The sequence below is a fragment of the Petaurus breviceps genome, unplaced genomic scaffold (assembly GCF_028583685.1).
Source record: "Petaurus breviceps papuanus isolate PSGF00001 unplaced genomic scaffold, PetGlider_PUasm1.0 151, whole genome shotgun sequence".
Taxonomy (NCBI): Eukaryota; Metazoa; Chordata; class Mammalia; order Diprotodontia; family Petauridae; genus Petaurus; species Petaurus breviceps.
This window is the reverse complement of record NW_027185712.1, coordinates 17,187,304-17,209,235: the sequence shown is the minus strand read 5'-3', so window position 1 is coordinate 17,209,235 and position 21,932 is coordinate 17,187,304. Positions and strand designations below refer to the sequence as shown.

At 40.3% G+C, this 21,932-nt stretch overlaps 1 protein-coding gene across 1 annotated transcript; it reads right to left on the bottom strand.

The window, feature by feature from the left end:
* Positions 1 to 2,972: 2,972 nt before the first annotated feature.
* Positions 2,973 to 16,840, bottom strand: LRRC14B (leucine rich repeat containing 14B). The gene is made up of 2 exons (XM_069075987.1): positions 15,828 to 16,840; positions 2,973 to 5,312 (listed from the first exon to the last, which is right to left on the bottom strand). Exons 1-2 carry the CDS (start codon positions 16,730 to 16,732, stop codon positions 4,667 to 4,669), a joined length of 1,551 nt encoding a protein of 516 aa, XP_068932088.1. The 5' UTR covers positions 16,733 to 16,840; the 3' UTR covers positions 2,973 to 4,666.
* Positions 16,841 to 21,932: the final 5,092 nt, after the last annotated feature.

Sequence of the window (21,932 nt, the reverse complement as noted above, 5' to 3'; positions counted from 1 at the left end):
ACTGAGAGAAATTCTAGTGATGTATAATCAAAGGATGTTAACAAAAATTATTTTCAAAAGGAAATGCCATTATTGACAGTCTGGTTTGGTGGTATGGTAAGCACTATAAAGACCCAACTGCAATATGTCTCCTAAGGATAAGCTGAAATGGTCATGAAATTCAGTCATCTCATTTTTCATTTTTATTTACTAATTTGCCTAGAAACAAATAACAATTCATAAAGTTTAGTCACATCCAAAATGCAAGGTAGTCAACTCTAACTAATCATTGTGTGGATTAAATAGTACATATATATGTATATATATATATATTATATATGTAATATATAATACATATAGCCTCTGGCTAGCTTCAACTCATTATTAAGCATAATTGGAAACATTTCTTCCCATGGCTTAGCTGGTTCATATTCAAGGAATGAAAACCAGTTTTGAGATTAACTTAAATAAAATGTAATTCCTCCACTAAAATCCTCCTCTGACCCCATATCATGACATGGAGGTAATCCTGGGTTCTCATGTGACTGTAATGTAGTGAAAGGATTGAGAGACAGCATAATATAGTATGCGAGCACTGCAGTTGGAGTGAGGGGGACCCTAGTTCAAATCCTACCTCAGATTCCTCATAGTTATTTGACCCTAGGCAAATCACTTTACCTCTCTTGGCCTCATTTTCATCTATAAATTGAGGTAGATGGACTCAAGTACCTCTTTGGGGATCCCTGTGAACTCTACATCTATGATCATATAGTTTATAGAGTAGCAAAGTTCCAGGTAGGAACTGGGCAATGGGCTTTGTGTCTGTCACCTGTGATCACTGTAGCTAAGTGTAAATAAGCTCTTTGTCAGAGAGTTAGGCACTAGGTAATGAGTATGTATGACCATGAAAATAGTACTGAAGCATGGAGGAGTTTGTAACATGCACCAGAATGCAGATTACAAAATCACAGGTCTTTTCTCTCTGGGGCAAGACATGACTAAGAAAATAATTTTGTGTTCTCTCTCTTTCTCTCTTTGCATGTATCTACTTACCTGCTTATTCATCCTTAAGTACAAAGCTAAATATCAATGCCTTTTAGGTTGTTATATCTGTTCTTCTGGACTGATCATGTGACTTTCATCAGCAACCCAGACAATCAAGAGTTTACTGTAACATGCATGTGTATACACATACATACTTACATGAATTAGTATTCATATATTTACTTACTCTAACTGCTTTAAAGAATAATCAGCTTAGTACAGTGCCTGACACATAGAAGGTGCTTAATAAATGCCTATTGATTGATTTATTAATTACTAATATTGAAAGGTCTACAGAATTATTGCTTCTTTTTTCCTATATCTGTCTTTATTTTTTCTTTTCTAATAATAGAATGCTCTTCTATGGCTTTTTGTCTTCCAAGACATGTAGAAGCATCCATAAATGGACAATACCTTTTAAAAAGATTATATTTTCATAGTACATGTATAGGTAGATCCCACCTTAAGAAAATCTTATCAGTGAGATAGAAATTTGGGGCCAGAATGAAAAACTGGAATAGTAGGAGATTTTTCTCCTTATCAAAAAGATTTCCCACTTCAGGGATGCCCTGCACTGAACTCAATAGAACTTGATTCGAACTCAGATCTTCTTGAGTACAGGCCTGGGCCTCTATCCACTGCACCATTCATCTGCCTTTGGATCCTGATTAAGCTCCTTCGGATACTCTTCAGCTTATCAATATTCTTCCTAGGATGTAGCATTCCAAACTGAACATGGTATTTCACAAATGCGGTCTTATTATACCATTCCTTTCTTGGGCAGCTAGGTGGTGCAGAGAATAAAGTGCCTGACCTGAAGTCAGGAAGACTGAATTCAAATCTGGTCTTACTAGCTGTATGATCCCAAGCAAGTCACTTAACTATGTTTGCCTCGGTTTCCTCATCTGTAAAATGAGCTGGAGAAGGAAATGACAAACCACTTCAGTGTCTTTGCCAAGAAAACCCCAAATGAGATCAAGAAGAGTTGGACGTAACTGAACAATAACAATATTTCTTTTTTAATGCCATCTAAGCTCACATTTGATTTTCTTGGTTGTAATGGAAAACTATTGACTTATATTGAGCTTGAGGGCCACTCAGTTCCCAAATCTTTTCCTGGTAGATTGCTATCTACCCACTACTAAAGTGGATTTTAAAGAATTAGAGGAATTCCAATAGAGACAGCCCTTGTACTGGAAAGAAGGAGACATTTATTTTCAAGACATTATTTCTGAGGTAAAGTTGGAGGTCTTGGAAACCAGTTGGATGTGGGGAGATTCCATAACCTTCTTCAACTGTCTGTTGTATTCTTCAACATCTTTCATGGGGAAGACTTCCTCAACTTTGACCAGAAAGGGTAAGAGCATCAACACATTTGGAAAGCAAACATTATATTGGAGAGAAAGTATTTGAAAAAAAAATCAAACCAAAGTGATGTAAATCTAGAAAGTTAGGACAAAGACACTTCCTGGTAAGAGGGACCAGGGCTCTGATCCAGGGTACTGACATTTAGAGGGTCACAGTTGAATTCATACACTTAGCAAGAAGAATTAGGAAAAATAGGAAAAGTAGGAAACCACTATTGTTAGTAACACCCATTAGTGATGCGCTAATTGTGGACAATCCCTCCTCCCACTCAACTCATTCTGTCTTAATTACTTCTTGTTCTAGTCCCATATCTTGTTTTGAGTTGTTTGACACAGTTTTTTTTTTTTTTTGCATGGGATCCCCAAATCGATACATGTGACTTTGGGAATTAATCATTGAGACAGTAGGCAAATCATAGGATCCTAAAATCTCAAAATTGGATAAGACCTTCTGGATGATCTTACCTGAAACATGGATACCTTTCTGGTCATACAAACATAAATACACAAACAAATAACATTTTAGGACCTCAGATGTCTTCATTCTGAGTTATACTAAAATGAAGAAAAAACCACATGATGTCAGAACACACTTATGTTTTATTTCCAGGCAGGTTATTTTTGTCATTCAGACCTTGATACAAACTATATGAGTTCATGGGAGTAGTCCTGTTATTTTTTTATATGTAATGAACATATACCCTCCCTGTTAAGTTCATGTGATCTAAATAATATACCATGAACACACTTCACTTGGCCTCAGCATACTGTTCTTCATATGCAGAAAATACTGGAAAATCTAAGCACCTGTGGCAAATAATTGAACTAGGAAGTGGTGGTGATAATGCATGGTAGTGGTGAATGGGTTGGGGCTACTTGAACCTAATGTAGTCCCCCTGATTGGATCCAATTGCCCTAGAGTTTAGGGCTTCCCAAATGACTCCTAGAAATGTTTGGATGTAAGGGATTTTCTGAAGCTCTAAAACTCAGGTAAGGTCTCAAATGTTAAGGTATGGTTCTCCAACATTGGTTTTGGATCCCTCAGTTAATTATAAGTGTTGGAACATAGATGTATCAGTCAGAATTACAGAACCTCAGAAGTGAAAGGGATCTCAGAGGCCATCTATTCCAATCTGTTCTTGACCATCAATCACCTCTATAACATCCCTGAGAAATGCTCGTCTATGCTTGATGACTTTCTTTGAGGAGAAAGCTGATATCACCCCATTCCCATAAACAAGGTAGCCTATTCCCATATGAGATGATTCTAATTGTAGAGCATTTTTACTTAAATTCAGTTGAATTCTGCCTTATTATGGCTTCTCTTTGGACTACTGACTCTGTTCCTGCCTCTAATCACTGCAAAACCAAAACAAACAAGCCAAACTCCACCACTGTGTTTTAAGAGAACAATGAAGGATAGCATTAGTAGATTATTAATTCAGTTTAGAAATAAAAGTGTAAACATGTCATATTGTACTGAAAAAGTACTGCAGAAAACATACTTGTGAACCATTTGGAGGACTTGCAAACCATCTACAGATCATATCTTGAGAACTAGTTCTATAGAGAATTTGTTGATAAGAATGAAAGTCTGGTTTGCTTTTCTCATCTTTCCTCTTTCTGTTCCTTAGTTAAGTTTATTAGCTTAGTGACCAATTCACTTACTCCTTGTATTTTCTTGTATCTCTGTCTCCCTAATTTTTTTATCTCTGATTTCCTTCTCATCCTAGCTCATTACACCCCTGTTGGCTTGGTGTCTGCTACAATCTCCACCCCCTTCAATCACCTACCGCCCTTCCCCATTTCTGTGGTGTGGTCTTTTCCCACACCCAGCACCAAGGAAGTCTGCTTCTGTAGCAGTCCTCCAGAGCAGGTTGCCTGACTATAACATCTTTTCTTCAGAATATGCTGGACTGTAAAGCAACTTCTCTGAAGATCTCAAGGATTTTCCTTTCCTCCTAGTAACTTCAACCCAGACTCTCAGAACCAACTGTGAAGAGTAAAAAAAATAGCATTCAGGTGCATTTCAAGTGTGAACTCCCAGAGGGCAGGAACAGTACTAGGTATTCTGCTTTATCTGGTGCCTAGCCCAGTGCCATGCATAAACAGGCCTTTAATGAATGCTTGATGATGGTGGTGGTGGGTCATGATAATGATAATGGTGCTTCATCTTGGTTCGACCCCCAACTCAGGAGTGATCTCCAGAGGGACAAGGAAAGTTGATGCAAGAGCATCTTACTGCGGTGTATCTTCGTGGACTTCTTTTAAGGCACTTAATTCATTTTTTTTAGTGCTGTGCTGAAGTTTTCTAGGGCATCTCTGAAAGATTGAAGTAAGAAGGCTCCAAGTTCATTGCTTGTTTCTTGAATGTCTGGGTCATAGCTTCCAAAGAGAGGTGTAGAAGCCTTGATGTCTTCCCGATTGGCCTGAAGTAGGATTGTATGAAGTTCTTCTGTTATCTTCTCATATTTCTGGTGATCAAATTTGGAGAGGGTGGCATCATCCAATGGGTAGTTGACGCCTTCTGGATAGCAGTCCCTCGGCACTGGGAATTCAATGGATTTCATTTTGGGGAGCTGACAAAAAACATTGAACAGGCATTTCAGTGCTTGTGAGGAGAGTGGGTTCCCAAGAAATTTGAAGGCTTGCAGTTTCCGGCAAGGGGTCAAGCCCACAATCATCATGTTAAGGTTTCTGTCCTCAATGTTGCATTCTTCCAAGATCAGGACCTTCAGGGTACAGGAGGCTTGGCTGAGCAGTTTGAAGAAGGTTGATGGGTAGAGGTTGACCACATTGTGCCCACTGAGGTCAAGCACCTCTAGATAGGGAGCATGGAGGCAATTTGCTAAGTAGGCCATATCTGCATAGTTCAGGGAGCAGTTAGACAGGTCCAGAGTTCTCAGGGGAGTTTTCAAGGGACTGCAGTGAAAAATGCAAAGGAAAATGGTTGAGAGAAATAAACAAAAAATAGGAATCTACTTCTAAAAACTTCAGGGTGAAACTTGGTTAACTGATGACCTACTTGGAATAGTTCCTATCAATGGAAGCCCTTCCTCCTATATAAGAAACTTTAAGAATTCTATAGTTGTTATCATGTGATATTTCTGATGGAAGAAAAATTCAACTTTGGGGAGAGGGAAAACTCTTTCACTTTGGAATAAAAGCCAAAACATTCTATTCCTAGAGAAGTTGGAGAGAGGAATTCTCAGAGTTTCTCTCCCTCCTCCTCGATATTCTATCTCTTGGGTTGCTTTGGACAGAAATGAAGGAAAGAACCATAGAGTCACATTATGGCTCATAATATGTGTGATAGGAGTTTCAATGTACCTTTACTGAGTGCTACAATTCTGGGCATGAAAAAGGGTGAGTTCCAAAACTAGTAAGAAAGAGATGGAAGAATGGATGCATTAGGAGAGGTTGGTGTTGGAAAGGTCTTTGTCTCTATAAGAGAAATCAAGTTTTCTAAGCTCACTAATAAACACCTCTGTTGAATAAAAGACAAAATGACCCATCATGAGCAGGAAGTGAAAGGAGAGTGAGAAGGTCTGGACTTGTGAGGGTTCCTTCCCCCTCCACATGCAGGGCAGCTCCTTTTCTGCAATTTACAGTCTCAGAAGTTGCCTATAACAGGTGGTTTCATTCTCAGAAACAGGGACCACTAAACTTTACATAAGAATCCCTGTGAGTTTCATATGAACTCAGGAAACCACAAAGGTTTATATTTCTTTTTTATTTTTATTTTTTTAAAGCAATAGGGGTTAAGTAACTTGCTCAAGGTTACACGGCCAGTTATTTCTGGTTGTGATACTAAGTATCTGAGCCCAGATTTGATCCCCAGGTCATCCTGACAATGGGGCCAGTGCTCTTACTTGCTGAGCCACCTGGCCACCCCTAAGCAATTGGGGTTAAGTAACTTGCTCAAGGTTACACGGCCAGGTATTTCTGGGTGGGTGCTAAATGTCTGAGCCCAGATTCGATCTCCAGGTCATCCCGACACTGGAACCGGTGGTCTTACTTACTGTGCTACCTGGCCGCCCTATATTTCTTTTTTATTAATACATCGACACATTAAAATTGATTAGGGCCTACATTGTAATCTGGTTTGGGTTGCATGTGGGAGTGTTGTGGGGTACACCTTTCACTGAGAGATTCAGTGACTACTCTAAGATCAATAGGTATCAGAGGCAGGATTTTAATTCCTGATCTTCCTAGTCTATTTCTTTTTTTTTTTTTTTTTGAGGCAGTTGGGTTTGAGTGACTTGCCCAGGGTCACACAGCTAGTAAGTGTTTGAGGCCAGATGTGAACTCAGGTATTCCTAACTCTAGGGCTGGTGCTTTATCCACTGTACTACCTTTCTTCCTAATCTTGAAGCCAGGTCTCTGCTCATTGTGCTGCTCTACCTCTCCAGTGCATAGAAAAGAATATAAAATGTTTACACAGTCTCAAAGCTGGAAGAACTCTCAGAGGACATCTAGCTGAAGCCCTAAGCTAAACCATGTATTCCTTCTACAATAGCCCCTATACTCAGTCATCTAACCCCTTCTGGAAAACCTCCAATGATGGCATTCCACTAATTCCCAGGGGACTCATTCTGTTTTGGGGCTGTTCTAATTGGTAGTAGGTTCTCCCCAGTGTCATGCTGTAATTTCTCTCTCTGAAGGTTTTCCTCACTTCTCTTAGCACTATCTTCTAGCATCAAGGAAAACAAGATTAACCCCTCTTCTTTGTGACAGAGACATCCATAATGGCCTTCTGAAGTCTTCTTTGGGTTAAGCATTTCCCATCTGCCATAGTTTCACTTTCCTTCATTGTCCTGGTTACTCTCTAGATAGACTTTTTTTTTTTTACTAATATCTTTCACAAAACATGGTACCCAGACCAGCGTACAACATTCTTGATGTGTTCTAGTTAGAGCAGAGTACCAACAGAGCTATGATTCCCCTCATTCTAGGCCTGTCTTTCTTCTTCTGATAAACACCAAGATCATACTTGTCTTTTTGACAACTAGATCATTTGGTTAATTCCAGAAAGCTTGCAGTCCAGTCCACGAAAAGCCTCAAATCTTTTATTCATATGAACATTTGTTTCCCCCATGTGATATTGGTACAGTTGTTTTGTATTCATTTTTTTTAATCCAAAGACAGAACTTTGCATTTATTCCTATTACATTTCATCTTACTCATTTCAGTCCCAACATCTTAGCCTGTCATCTTTTTGGATGTCAATTTTGTCATAGATTAGCTATTCCTTCTAGTATTGCATCCTCTATGAATTTGATAAGTAATGGTTTCTCTGCCTTCATCTAAGTCATTGATGAAAATATTTAAGAGGCTAGGGTTCAAGGCAGATCTGCATCATCACTGAGACTTCCCCCAAAGCTGACACTGATCTGTTAATCATTACAGTTTTTATCTGGTCACTCAACTCATTGCAAATCTACTTAGTTCTTAGTGGCTTTTTATCAGTAGGTCCTTATATTTAATTCTGTCCCCCAGGATATCATAAGAGACTTTGTCAAAAAAGCCTTGACAAAAGCCAGATATCCTACACCTAGCACATTTTCCTGATCCTGGCTACTATGGAGAAGAAAATAAAAATGAGTTGGCAGAAAGATTAAATTTGTTCTATTTGATTCCAGAGGCAAGAACTAGGAGTAACGGGAGAAAGCTATAGAAAAGTAGATTTTTCAAAAAGATTTTGAAAAACTTCATGAAAATTCGAGCTATTCAAAAATAGACTAGAGGGGTTAGCAAACCATAGTCCATGGCACGCCTCCTATTTTTATGTGAGCTAAGAATATTTTTTACATTTTTTGCCTTTTTTTTTTTTTGCTTTTTGGAGCAGGGAAGGGCAGGCAATTGGAGTTAAGTGACTTGCCCAAGGTCACACAGCAAATAAGTGTTAAGTGTCTGAGGCCAGATTTGAGCTCAGGTCCTCCTGACTCCAGGCCGGTGCTCTGTTCACTGCATCACCTAGTCACCTCCTTTTTCACATTTTAAAATAAATTTTTGTGGTATTTAAAAATACAAAAATAGGGGCAGCTAGGTGGTGCAGTGAATAGAGCACCGGTCCTGGAGTCAGGAGGACCTGAGTTCAAATCCAGCCTCAGACACTTGACATACTTACTAGCTGTGTGACCTTGGGCAAGTCACTTAACCCCAATTGTCCTACCCTGCCCCCTCCAAAAAAGCAAAAAAAAAAAATTAAATAAAAATACAAAAACAATGTTTAGGTCTTGGGCAGTACAAAAAACAGGAGGCAGGTAGGTTTTGGCCTGTAGGCTGAGATGATTCAAATAGACAGTGATTTCCTTGTTCCTGGAGATCTTTACTTAGAGGCTAGGTGATCCCTAGTTGGGAATGTTGTGGAGGGGATTGATGTTGAGGCAGAGGTTGGACCAGATGACCTGAGGTCCTTTCCTGCTCTGAGACTCTATGGTTCCATGTGATTAAAAAAAAGAATTATGCTTTCCTAGAAGGGAGGTGGGGAAATAAAAGGGCAAAATATGGTATCTGAAACTCTCAATAGTGATTAAGGAAATATCTGCTTTGAAATATAAAATTTGGGCTCAAGTTCAGTTGTTAGAATATGCAAATGAGGAATTTAGAGACTCTCCCATGAGGTATTATAATGGAATCATTATAAATGACAATAGGTCCCAAGGTTTAGTGTAAGCACAGTGTCAGCCACACAGGAAGTGCTTAGTAAATATTTATTGACTGGCAAGGTCAAGAGGAAAGATAAAAGAGACAACAGAAAGTTAATACTTAAAAAAAGAGCATGTAAAAGTTCAGAGTTTCTCTTTCCCTGCCCTGCCTGATATGTGACAATGGCTGCTGTCAGCTGTAACTCCTTCTGTGCCAGCAGGACCAAGGACTGTGAGTTATTGTGGCATCCAGAAAGAACTTTTGCCTCTTATCTCATGGATGGTACTGACTCGGTGTTTCAATATCATGCACTTTAAAATATATCTTTGCTGCATACTTGTTCACTCCTTTCCTGAGCTCTGGACCCTGGTTAGAGTTAGGAGACATGACAGGTAACAGTGAACATAACTGGATCTGGCCACCCAAGCTGGGGCAGTCAGTTTGGAGAGAGGAGCTAAGGAACATTTATTTCATGGATTTCAATTAGCTCATTGGCACTATGGTGAAATATCTATCTGTATCTATATATGTGTGTGTATGTATGTATTCACAAACACACACACACATGCTCACACATACATGCATTTCAACATTATAAAACTGGGAAGAAGAGACAGAGGGTCCCCAAAACAATAACCATTTATTAAGCACCATCTGCTATGATTTGGGCATTGAGCTAGGTGATGGGGATATTAATAAAAAAATGAAATGATCCGTCCTCAAAATGAGCTTATAGTTTTACTAAAGATTAGGGGACAGTGCCCTGGGAGGAAAGAATATAAATTTATTTATGCTAATTTAAATGGTATGTGTGACTAGGGAGTCTCAGAGCCTTTGGTGGACATCAAATAAACAAGTTAAACTTGGCCTAGGGTGACCCTCATGCCTTGTGCTCTCTTTGTCTGTAAGCTGAATTTAGATGTAACCATATCCTAGACTGGCATTTGATTTCAAAACCAAGTAGCAGTTGTTTTAAAAGCTTGTTTTGTTTTCATTACTTTGATTTGGGATTTCATCAGCATAAGAGCTTATGGCAGCCTGTCTATGTCTCAGGAGGCAGTGTTAGGAATAGTGGCCAAATATTCGTTTCCCAGTGGCCAATTTTCTGGTCAGGAGTTTATGTTCCCTTTGAGCTATGCTAATGTGCACACAACAGACACATTCTGTCCCCAAACCCAAACTTGAAGTCTTTTTAGCTGGGTAGGACCTGCAATAGCTTTTGAGGACCCAGAATTACCTCCATACCACAATAGAGTACTAGGCCATGACCTAAGTGGAGAAAACTTAAAAAAAATTATGTCTAGTAATGTTAACTATAAGGGGACTAATTTGAAATGAGCACAGAGGTCAAGAATGCACAGTGCTCAATATATCTTTTTGTTGGTTGATTTTAGACCACGCCTTTGGCAATCTGGATTTATCTACATCAAGAAGAGTGTTGGGTAAGGATGACATCCTCTGGAGTAATTCTGAGAAGGAACATTTGAGCTGTTAGCCTTTGGCCCACTGTGTCGGAATGATACATCATTTAAAACCCAACACATGTTAAATGAAAGAGAGAGATCCATGGCATTGGCAAAGGGGTCAGAGAAGTGTCTGGTTTCTCAGGCAAAGGCAACTCCCTATATAAGTTACATATTCTAGTGATCCCAAATTTTGCCCCAAAAGGGAAAAGAAAGAAAAAAAAATCATAATGCCAAAAGGTGGAGAGGTATATTTTTGTTATTTTCACTACACAAACCACCAGAAATGTGTTAAGATGACATGACATTTTATTTCCTTTCTCTGTTATCCTTTTCAAATAATTTCCCTGACCATATCCAGCCTTCCTTTCAGTGTCTGGATCTGTAGGACTGAGGAAAGGATAGTCTGGAGATAACACTTAGCATTTAGGGCTGTTGTGTTGGGGGAGAAGGGATCACTGGTACAGAATGTACATACTCCCATATGGAAATCATAGGCACTGATCAGTTAACCAATCTCTTTGGACCTCAGTTTCCTCATCTGGAAAATTAAAGGGGTCAAATCAGGTGGTCTCCCAGATCCCCTTTATCTCTAGATCTATGAGACTACATAGTGCTTTAAAAACCCTTGCTTTACCTAAAGACAGTGTTTTTCAGATTAAGAAAACAAGGTGAGTGAATTGCTGGGGGTGGGTGTGTGATGTCTAAAATATGTAGGAGAAATATGTGTATGGTCATTGAAAAGGTGTCATTTTAGAGTATGAGGACATACGATGACAGGTAGTCTAATAGAAACTGAGACTTGTCAAGGAAAAGGAATAGTGAGGACAACTGCCTAATAGCCTGATTTGATGAAAAAAAGAACATCTAGTCAGTTATCAGGTCTTAGCGTAGTCATTACTATTTATTTTGATGGTGTTTGTGAGCATTACTGACACTGTGAAATCTGTCAGAATTCTGTCAGGAGAATGATAAAATTTGTGGTAGAGAATCATGCCATGACTACCAATGACTCAATCAGGTTGAATACATCTTTAAGAATATATATCTCCACCTGGGAAGACTTACATGAACTGATATAAAGTGAAATGAGTAGAACCAGGAGAACATTGTACATAGTAACAGGCTATATTGTAAGGATGATCAACTGTAAAAGATGTAGCTACTCTGATCAGACAATTCCAATTCTCATGATGAAAAATGATGTCTTCCTCCAGAGAGAGATCTGATGAAATTTGAAAGCAGATTGAAGCATACTTTTTTTTTGCTTTTTTTCTTTTTGGAGGAGGTAAAGTAGGGCAATTGGGGTTAAGTGACTTGCCCAAGGTCACATGGCTAGTTTTATGTTAAGTGTCTGAGGCCAGATTTGAACTCAGGTCCTCTTGACTCCAGGGCTGGTGCTCTATTCACCGTGCCACCTAGCCGTCCCGAAGTCTTGTTTTGTTTTGTTTTGCTTTTTGGAGGGCAACTGGGCTTAAGTAACTTACCTAAGGTCACACAGATAGTTTTTATGTTAAATGTCTGAGGTCGAATTTGAACTCAAGTCCTCCTGACTCCAGGGCCAGTGCTCTATTCACTGCACCACCTAGCTACCCCTGAAGCATATTTTTAAAAACTTTCTTTATTTTTTTGGTTTTTTTGTCTGTTTTCTTTTGTAACATGACTAATATGGAAATATGTTTTGCATGACTTCTCATGTGTAATAAATAAGATTACTTTCCTTCTCAATGAGGGGGAAAGGGTGAGAGGGTGGGAGAAAATTTGGAACTCAAAATTTTAAAAAATGAATGTTAAAGTTTGTTTACATGTAATTAGGAGATATTCAACAAAATAAATAAAATTATTAAAAAGGAAAATACATCTTCAAGCTCATTAGCTTCAGAGATTGAAAATAGAATTCAGTTCATAGAAACACAGCATGCTGAAGCTGGAAGGGATCTATGAGGGGGTGGTGTGTGGGTTTTCTAGTCAAACTCATTTTATATATAAAGAAACTGAAATCAAGAGAGGGGAAATGATTTTTTTCAGTGTTTCATGGGTAATAAGTAGAAGAGCCAGATATCAAAGCCAGGTCTTCAGATTCCAAGTTCACTGTTCTTTCTGTTTGTCAATATTTTTGTAAATTTGCTCTGTGTGTTTCAGTACACCTTAAAAATTAGTCATCTTTTATTCATATGTTTAGAAGCAGCTAGGTGGCTCAGAGCAATAGGTCTGGAGTCAGAAGAACCTGAATTCAAATCTGACCTTAGACATTTATCAGCTGTGTGACCCTGGGCAAGTCAATTGTTCCATATTTTCAGTCATGCATGACTCCCCATGACCCCACTTGGGGTTTTCTTGGCAGAGATGCTGGAGTGGCTTGCCATTTCCTTCTCCAGCTCTGTGAAAGCGATTTTCCTAAAGTCATTCTCTTCTAACTCAATAAACTCCATTGGCTTCCTGCTACCTCTAGGATAGAACATAAGCTTCTCTTTTTATATTTTAAAACTCTAATCTGTCCTCTTAGTTTCCTTGGACAGTACTCATTCTCCCTCACTCCTCCACCAAGCCCAGTCACTCTTCTCTCTGTTAGTCTCATATAACTCTCTACATCTCCATGCCTTAGGACTGGTCCTCCCCCATGCCAGGAATGCATACACTCTTTCTCTGGACCTCATAGAATCCCTCTCTGGTTTTCAGATGCAATTGAGACAGCATCTATTGCATGAAGTCTTTCCTGATCCTCCTAACTGACATCGTGGTCCTTCCAAAACCATCTTGTACTTAACTTACTTTGTTTCATTCATTGCATTTGTATACCTATTGCCTAACATAATGCCTGGCACATGGTGCATATAGCAAGGTCTCATCTTTCATAGGGATAACGTTCCTAGAAAATGATGCAAAAATGAAAAACACAAATGTTGATACATTGAATGTATGGAAAATAGTGTGTTATTTTCCCTCAACCACCCAAAACTGTAATCTTTTATGAGAGATTGCTGAAAAATACACTTTCCTGCATATAATTCTTTATAACAAGTCATTAATGCTGATATTGTGAACTTTTTTCAACACAATAACCGTGAAATAACCCATAAAATGCAACACACAACTTTAACACTATTTGATCCTCCATTTTAAACAACATTTTTACACAAAATAAAATTGGTAACATATAAAACATTTTTTCTCACTACTAATTCCTTAGAATCCTGTGACCTTTTATGCTAACATTTCAATTAAAAAAAATTTTAGGGGCGGCCAGGTGGCTCAGCGAGTAAGAGCACTGGCTCCAGTGTCGGGATGACCTGGATCAAATCCGGTCTCAGATACTCAGCACCACACCCAGAAATAACTGGCCGTGTAACCTTGAGCAAGTTACTTAACCCCAATTGCTTTAAAAAAAAAAAAAACATTTATTGGGGCAGCCAGGTAGCACAGCGAGTAAGAGCACCGGCCCCAGAGTCAGGATGACCTGGGATCGAATCCGGGCTCAGACACTTAGCACCCACCCAGAAACACCTGGCCATGTAACCTTGAACAAGTTACTTAACCCCAATTGTTTAGGGGCGTCCAGGTGGCTTAGTAAGTAAGAGCACCAGCCCCAGAGTCAGGATAACCTGGGATTGAATCCAGGCTCTGATACTTAGCACCACACCCAGAAATAACTGGCTGTGTAACCTTGAGCAAGTTACTTAACCCCAATTACTTAAAAAAAAAACAAAAAAAAACCCATTTATTTCAGACAATACTCACTTTTTGTAACACAAGAAATCTATAGTACCATAAATACTGTTCAGCAAATAAAAATTTTAAAACTATAACATTTTAAACCTAAATCTTACCTTCCACTGTATCAGATAGCAATGTGGGGGTATTGTACCATAAGAATTATTGATTGTACCATAAGAATTATATATAATATATCTAATAATGACTATATATAATCACACAAAACTTGCAGTGGACAGGGACCACAGACATTCCTGCATGAAGTTTATGTAATACCATTATTTTCTTACTAAACCTCATCACTAACTTTGTACACTTGGACTTAGAGCTTAAAGGACGTGCTCTATGCTTTGGGGGGCAGAATTGCAACACAAAATTTGAGTTTTTAAGGCAACTAATAAGAATATGCAATGAATATATGAGGAGCTCTTTACAATGGTAGGCTGAACAAGACCAGTGAAGCACCTAGTAGGACATCAGCCACTCCACAAATTTGCACCTATTAATCTTTTTTTTTCTTTACTGCACATAGCCATGGATGTGCACAGGTTGCTGAAAGTGAAAATGAGGTTACAAATAAAATCACACAAGTGTGGGCAAATGTTGAGGATTGATTGTACTTAATTGATTGTATTGATTGATTGACTGAGGCAAAACTCTTAGCAAGGATTTGTAATACCTACCAAAGAATGCACCTCAAAAGCTATCATATAGAGAATTAGAGCCACAGGTCACAACTAGCCATCACGCTCCCTTGCTCTAGTCCTTCCTTTATCTAGGATGTGGCAGTAGCTCAGAATTGTTCATTTACAAGCTCACCTGAGATTTACCAGCCTACCACAATGCTTTCTTCAGCCTGTTTTCCACTAGGCTGGAAAATACAACATCCTTTACTTGCTCAGGGTCCAAGAGGTTATGAGTGTGACTGCCAGAATAGAAGACTGAGTGCCCAATGATGTCACTTGGCCAAGGATTGCAGAGGAAATAACTGCATCTCCATCATGGTCTCTGCTCTGGGTGACTTCTTGACCTCTTCTGCCATTCCTTCTCTCAGATGCAGGGGGAGAGTTTATTGCTCTGACCTCTTGCTTTAGCTGCCTTTGCCTCCGCCTCCAATGCCATGATACATTTTTTGCTTAGATTTAGACTTGGCAATGTGGTTGAGATGTATCTGACTATAAAATTCTGAACTTAGCCCAAAAGCTTGAAAATATTAAAATAAAAAGAGACATAGATGCCGAGGAGAGACCTCCAAGGCCTTAATGCCAACATCTGGTCATACTGTCTGGCTGGTTTCCTGATAGAAACAAAAGCTCCTGTTCTCCAGGACTAGATGACTTTCTTCATGCTGGGATACACTGATCTTCCTTTGAGCTAAAATATGCCCATAATAGCAAAACTACCCTTTATTTCTACCTCATCTCCCCGACCCCAGACTCCTCTGAACCCTATACCTGCATGAGAGCTTCTGATATTTGAATCATGTTGCTTGACTAGGACATGATCATTTTGATTAGCAGGCTCTCCCTAAATTGTGCATGCCTAGTAATTTTTCTATATATAACCTGACCACCTCAGGTTATAAAACCTGCCAGGATCAGGTTCTCACCTGAGCAGTTTCCGAGTTCTCCCCGTCAGGATGGAAAAGGCCAGGCTCAGCTCCCTGAGTTGGGACATCTGACTCAGTTTTTCCCCAATAGTGGTGAGGATTGACTCGTCTTCTCCCTGCAGCCGGCGCACATTGAAGGCTCTTGCTGGCAATGTGAGTGAGACCAGCTGGGGGAATTCCAAGTGGTTGAGCAGCACCTGTAGGTGCTCCATCTCCATGTGCACGTTGTGGACGATCTCCAGCTTCTCCAAAGAGTCAGGCTCCACCAGCCGTAGCATGTAGAAGAGTTTCTTCAGGCCCAGGCTGTCCGCCCGGAAGGCTACACAGCGCACCTTCAGGGGGCAGTGACATCTCACCATCAGGGCTTGCAGCGCACATTCATAGTTGCCCTCTGTGACAAAGAAGTTGATGAAGACGTTGATGCCGATGTCCAAGATGCTTGGGTTGAATGGTCGCCTCTGCAGCTCTACCAGCAGATCAAAGCAGAGCTTGGCTAGGAGCCCCGACCGGCCCCACCTCCCCAGAGATGTCTGGCATTTGCACAGCTGAACTTCCACATCTTGGATGCCCGTGAGATCAACTGTTCTCAGCCTTTTGGTGTAAGTTGGGGAGTCATTCAGCACATAGTCTTTGAGCCCCACCAGACAAGCTTCCAGGCAGATCTTGCAGGCCCAAGTTCTGAGGTCTTCTGGGTAGTCTGCTGTTGGCCCCAACAGGTTTCCAAGGTTGAATTCTGCTAGTGGCCAGTTTTCCAAGAGGTCATGAATCACTTCTCCTTGTTCTAGTAAATAGCTGGCTTTAAACAGGAGGGGGTAGAGGTTATATGCCACATTTTGCAGGCTCTTCCTGGTCACCTGGGCACTGGACACCAGGGCTTCTGCACTTGTAAACCTCAGAGACTTCATGACACTTCTGGGTGCCCACCAGTGTGGAGGGAATAGCTCCGTGGTGTTGCTCTGACTGTGGGACTGCTTCTTCTTTCCTTCTATTTTTAGTAGCAGCTGCTCCTGGGTCCTGACGGTGCTGGGTCTTTAGGACAGGGGTGAGTGAGCAATCACATGCTGCCCTCTGAGTTCTATTTTGGTCCCAGCTTCAGATTCTGCCCAGGCTAATGTAACTTTGTTTGTCCAAAGGATCTCTTTACTTTTGGTTTGCTGTTGTATTCAGGCAGGCTATTGCAATGTGAAAGTCAGGTTAGTTTACTTTCTGGGTTTAAAGACCTTTAAGTAGAGGCTGCTTGGCAACCATTTGTGGGGCTGTGATATCTAGAGGCCCCTCTGAACTTTACAGAGGCAAGGTCACCTCAGCTGGACCTCAAGGAAGATAAGGGATTCAACAGGGAGCAACATCAGGAAAAATGTTCCCTGAAACCATGCTGTAGAAGGAATGCTTAAATTCATTTCTGTGAGAGGGCACAAGACCATTAGATTTAGATCTGAAAAACCTGCACTTACATGAACTGATGCAAGATGAAGCAAGCAGAACCAGGAAAGCACTGTACACAGTAACAGCAATATTGTGTGACAATCAATGGTGAATGATTTAGCTATTTCCAGCAATACAACGATTCAAGACAATTCTAAAGGACTTAAGATAAAAAAAATGCTATCCACCTCCAGAGAAGGAAATGATGGAGTCTGAATGCAGATCAAAGCATCCTTTTTTCCCCCATTCTTTTTTTTTCCTTTTACATGCTTAATAGTGTAACTGCACATGTAAAACCTATATCAAATTGCCTTCCTTTTCAAGGAGGGTAGAAGGGAAGAAAGGAAGGAGAGAATTTGGAACTCAAAATTAAATAAAACAACAAATGTTAAAAACTATTTTTATTTATAATTGGAGAAAAAATAAAATAATAAATAAATATTTTTAAAAAGTTTAGATCTGAAAAGGACCTCATCTTAAAAACAAGAACAGATTATCAGTATTTAGGAATTTGGAGAATACAGCCAGGCAAGGAAAGTTTCTGTACAAGGATAGAGCCTGAAAAGCATATGAATGAAAGGTCATGTTAGATAAGAGGGTCAAGTGTTTCCTGTTGGTTGAAACTCACTTGGAAGAGGCAGCAATTGGTTGAGTGGGAAAAGATGTCCTTACATACTGACACATGTCTGCCTAATACTGCCAGGCTGGTCTTTATGTGGAATCAAGTCTAAATTCTTTCCACCATCAATAAGTACCGAAAGCATATATATCAGTATAGAAAGTAGATGATCTTAGGGCCTACCACATGAGGGAGCCAGTGTCAAACTTTACACAAAGGCAAACAAAACCAAGGAAGCGTGATTGTCTTTGCATGGGATGGGATTAAATAGTCTGAAGGTAAACTCTGGGACTAGCCTGATGGGCCCAAGTGTGGGCTGGGAGGATTGAGTGATGGTGACAAGGGGTCAAGTCTGGAACCAGGGGTTAGAATTGATGAGTTAACACAAGATTGGGTCAGTAGTCAATAGGAAGGCCAAGGTTAGAGGCCTAGACAAGGGAAGATAGGGGCTATGACTTTTAACTGAAAGGGGGTACAAATCAAATGGGCAGAAGTGAATTCAATACTGGGATATGAAGCTGGGAGATAGGAGGAATGAGTAGGGATCTGGTCAGTGAAATGTTCAAATTGGAGAAGCTGAGAAATGATGCAGGGAGAGGGAGCCAGACTAAAATCAGAAGCAATAGCTGAACCTTTCCTCAGGAGGGCAACGCTGTCTTTGTGTATAGCACTAACTTTGAAATGAGTGAATGGATGAACAAATGAAAGAAAAAGCATTTATTGAACAGTTAGCATGTAGAAAGCACTGTGCTAAGATCTAGTGATACAGATAGAAAAGCAGGGCAGTCCTGCTCTCATTGTGCACCCCCTCATATTCCAATGAGGGAGACGACACCTCAAGAAGGTTTTAGCCCTAGGTGGAAATCCCCAGTACAGGGTACAGTGGCATAGCAGATCGTCATTCATCTCTTTTTGTGTCATTTCTTTTAATAAACCCATTTCTGTTTCTAATGTTGAACCATTTGAGAGTGCGAAGGATTTTGGTGGTGAGAAATTTCTTTTTTTGGGTCTTCAGAATCTGTGACCACTCAGGTGATTGAGGTTGCCACATGGAGGAGGAAGTTACCTGGTCACGTCTTCCCAAGGGTTGACTATGACTTGGGGGCCAAGCTGAAATCAAGGCCAGTGGTCTGTGGGTGCTACTGCTCCCAAGATTAATCTTGGGTTGGATGGCAAGCAATTGGTATTGGGAAAGCAGACAGAAGAGCCTTTCTCTAAAGGACCGCTCACCTTGATGATGGCTACAGGGTCCAGGTTGGAGGCAGGGCTGGTGGTCTGGGTTCTCGGGCTTAGGGTTCTGGGCTCTCTCCCATGAGGGCCTGTGAGGAGGTGGTGGTTGAGGTGGTTTGACCTACTTGGTAAATGTCACATTACGTCTCTTTCTTAGAGTGCCTACGCTGCTACAACTAGGTTGGCTTGCCTTCCCCACAAGAGGTGATTGGTCAGCAGTTGGTCAGAATGGTGTGCCCCTTTTCCACAAGGGTTTCTCCATTTATGATGGCTGCAGGAGCCAGGATGGAAGCAGAGCAGTTAGTTGGGGAAGTGCTGTTATTCCCAGTGATCTTGGGCTTACTTGCCCTTTAAAGGTAATGGGAGACATGTAAATGGGAGACTTTCCAAGTAACTTTGCTTTGACCATAATGGGGCCTGAGTACCTGAGAGGACTGAGATTGAGGAAAACAGCATCTTCATCTCCCTTATTTTAGGAACTATTCATGTCAGGATTAGGAGACAGTACTATACTCCCAGGTCTAGGATAGATGAGGCCTCTCCATGCCAGTTCAATTAAATAAACATCTATAATAATAACAGTCCTGTAATAAATTCCCATTAATCTGTCATCATGTAGTGGTTTCTACTCATACGTGATCATTTAGTGGTTTCTGAAATCACTAGAAAGCTTTGGGGAAGGGCTTATGCATATATGTACATGTATATGTATATGTGTGTGTGAATACAGACATACACACAGTGTTAAAAATCTATCTTGTAGTCCCTGATTACTCCCTCCCCTTCCAGTCAGTATAATAAATAAGATTATAAGTAACCAGAGCAGGAAATAAGATTGCAAATGGGAACCTGGAAGTCACATACAAACCATCCCAAAGATCAAAGGAGCATAATTTACAAATTGTATCATATATTAACTAAAATTCTGGTAATATGTTTGAATCAGGAGAAACAATCCTAGGTGTTGCTTGTCAAGGTTCTGGTCCTGACATATTTAAATTCCAGACAAAATCCAGACTTTCATAAATCCAAGATCAGCAGAACATCAAAAAGGTGCTTATAACTTTGGGATGAGGACTTTGAAATTTTATTGATAACTTTAAGATGATATGGATAAGTTAATGAGCCAACCCTGAGGTGGTACAGATAGGAGATGGTCTGTTTCCCCCCAAACCCCTATAAAAATGAGACCTTAAACTCCTGTCCCTCAAACCCTCTTCCATCTCCTTGGTATCTGGACTGCCCGGTACTCCCAACTCTAGTCCATGGTTACAGTGATGTTCTCTGCTTCTCCCCCTGGGGATTCTCTTCCTCAACTCTACTTCCCTGCCTTCACCACCCCATCCATTGTCCCCAGGCTATCTTCCACTACATCCCTCTGCACTTTTTTTTCTTATTAAAGTGTGATCACTAACACTAATTTCGGCATTGTTCCTCCCTTCCCCTCCCAACAAACTTTGCTTTGTATCAAAGATTTAAAAAGAGGAAAAAATGGAGCTCAGCAGAACCACCAACAGATGTAATGAATCTATCTTTAGTCTTTAATTGTTTTCCTTGAAATCTATTTTAACTTTGTAGGATAGGGGATAGGGAATAGACTTTGAATATCCTTGGTATAAAGAACTCCTAAATGAGGAAATTCCTTCAGCAGATTCATCACGTTTGCTGGATTTTACAGGCTTGCTGCATTATGCCCAGAGCAGTGAGAATTTAAGTGATTGGTCCTACATCACCAACCAGCATATGTCAAAAGTGGGACTTGAGCCCAGGTCTCACTGGGCCTGCATCAGGCTCTCTTCCTGTTATACCATGTTACATCTACCATTAATATTGTCAACACTGTCTCACCTCCTTTTCACAAGTGTTGTGTTTAGTCATTTCAGTTGTGTCTGACTCTTTGTGATCCCATTTGGGATTTTCTTGGTCAAAATACCGCAGTGGTTTGTCATTTCCTTCTCCAGTGGATTAAGGCCAACAGAAGTTAAACAACTTGCCCCCCGTGACACAGTGTCTGAGGCTGGATTTGAACTCGGCTCTTCCTGATAACAGGCCCAACACTCCATATACTGAAGCATCTAGCTGCCTCCTCTTCTGCAGAGGAAGGAGGAAAAGAGAATAGGAGGGAAGGATAATGAAAATAGAGCAAGAGACCAAGACGCCCATGACATGATAGAATGCCATTAGCTATGACCTTAGACATGGCTAACCCTAGGCAAGATTATAAAACTGAAAGGGAGCTTCTCCTGTACTCCCCGCACCACCCCCACTTTCTGAGCCCTTTCTCTTTACTCTGTGGAGTTTCTGTATCACCTCAGGTACTCAATATCCTCATGTTCTATTTCACATTTCCTCTTATAAAAACCCATTCTCAGGCTGATAAACTTCACATTAAGGTATAAATGACTCATCAGGCTTAATGCAATATTCCCTCATTTATATCACAACAAGGTGAAAGAACTCATCACTTGAGGTATCATGTTGGCAAACAGGATTTTTTTTCTGATAGGGATGCCTTTTTTTTTTAATCCCATCAAGTGAAACTTAGCGGGCCCTGACATTGTGGCCCTCAGGTCATATGTAGATTATCTAGACCAGAGTCAGAGAATGTAAAGAGGAGACGGCTCAGCGGAAGTTTGCCTTCAGTTATCCTAATGCTTGGGCTTCATGTCTTGGTTTATTTCAAGTTCATTTTGCTAAACTTCTTTCTGTGGGAAAAAATACAAGTCAAGGGCAATAAATTCATGAGCAGAAATGAAACTAGAAAGCGTGCTAACTCTTTAATACACATAGGTTCCCAGTAAAAGCCATTTCCATTTACACCAGTGAAGAAA

Coding starts and splice junctions, on each gene's coding strand:
- LRRC14B (XM_069075987.1), bottom strand. CDS start 16,732: ATGAAGTCTCTGAGGTTTACAAGTGCAGAAGCCCTGGTGTCCAGTGCC. Junction 5,313..15,827: donor AGAACTCGGAAACTGCTCAG/GTGAGAACCTGA, acceptor TTTTCACTGCAG/TCCCTTGAAAACTCCCCTGA.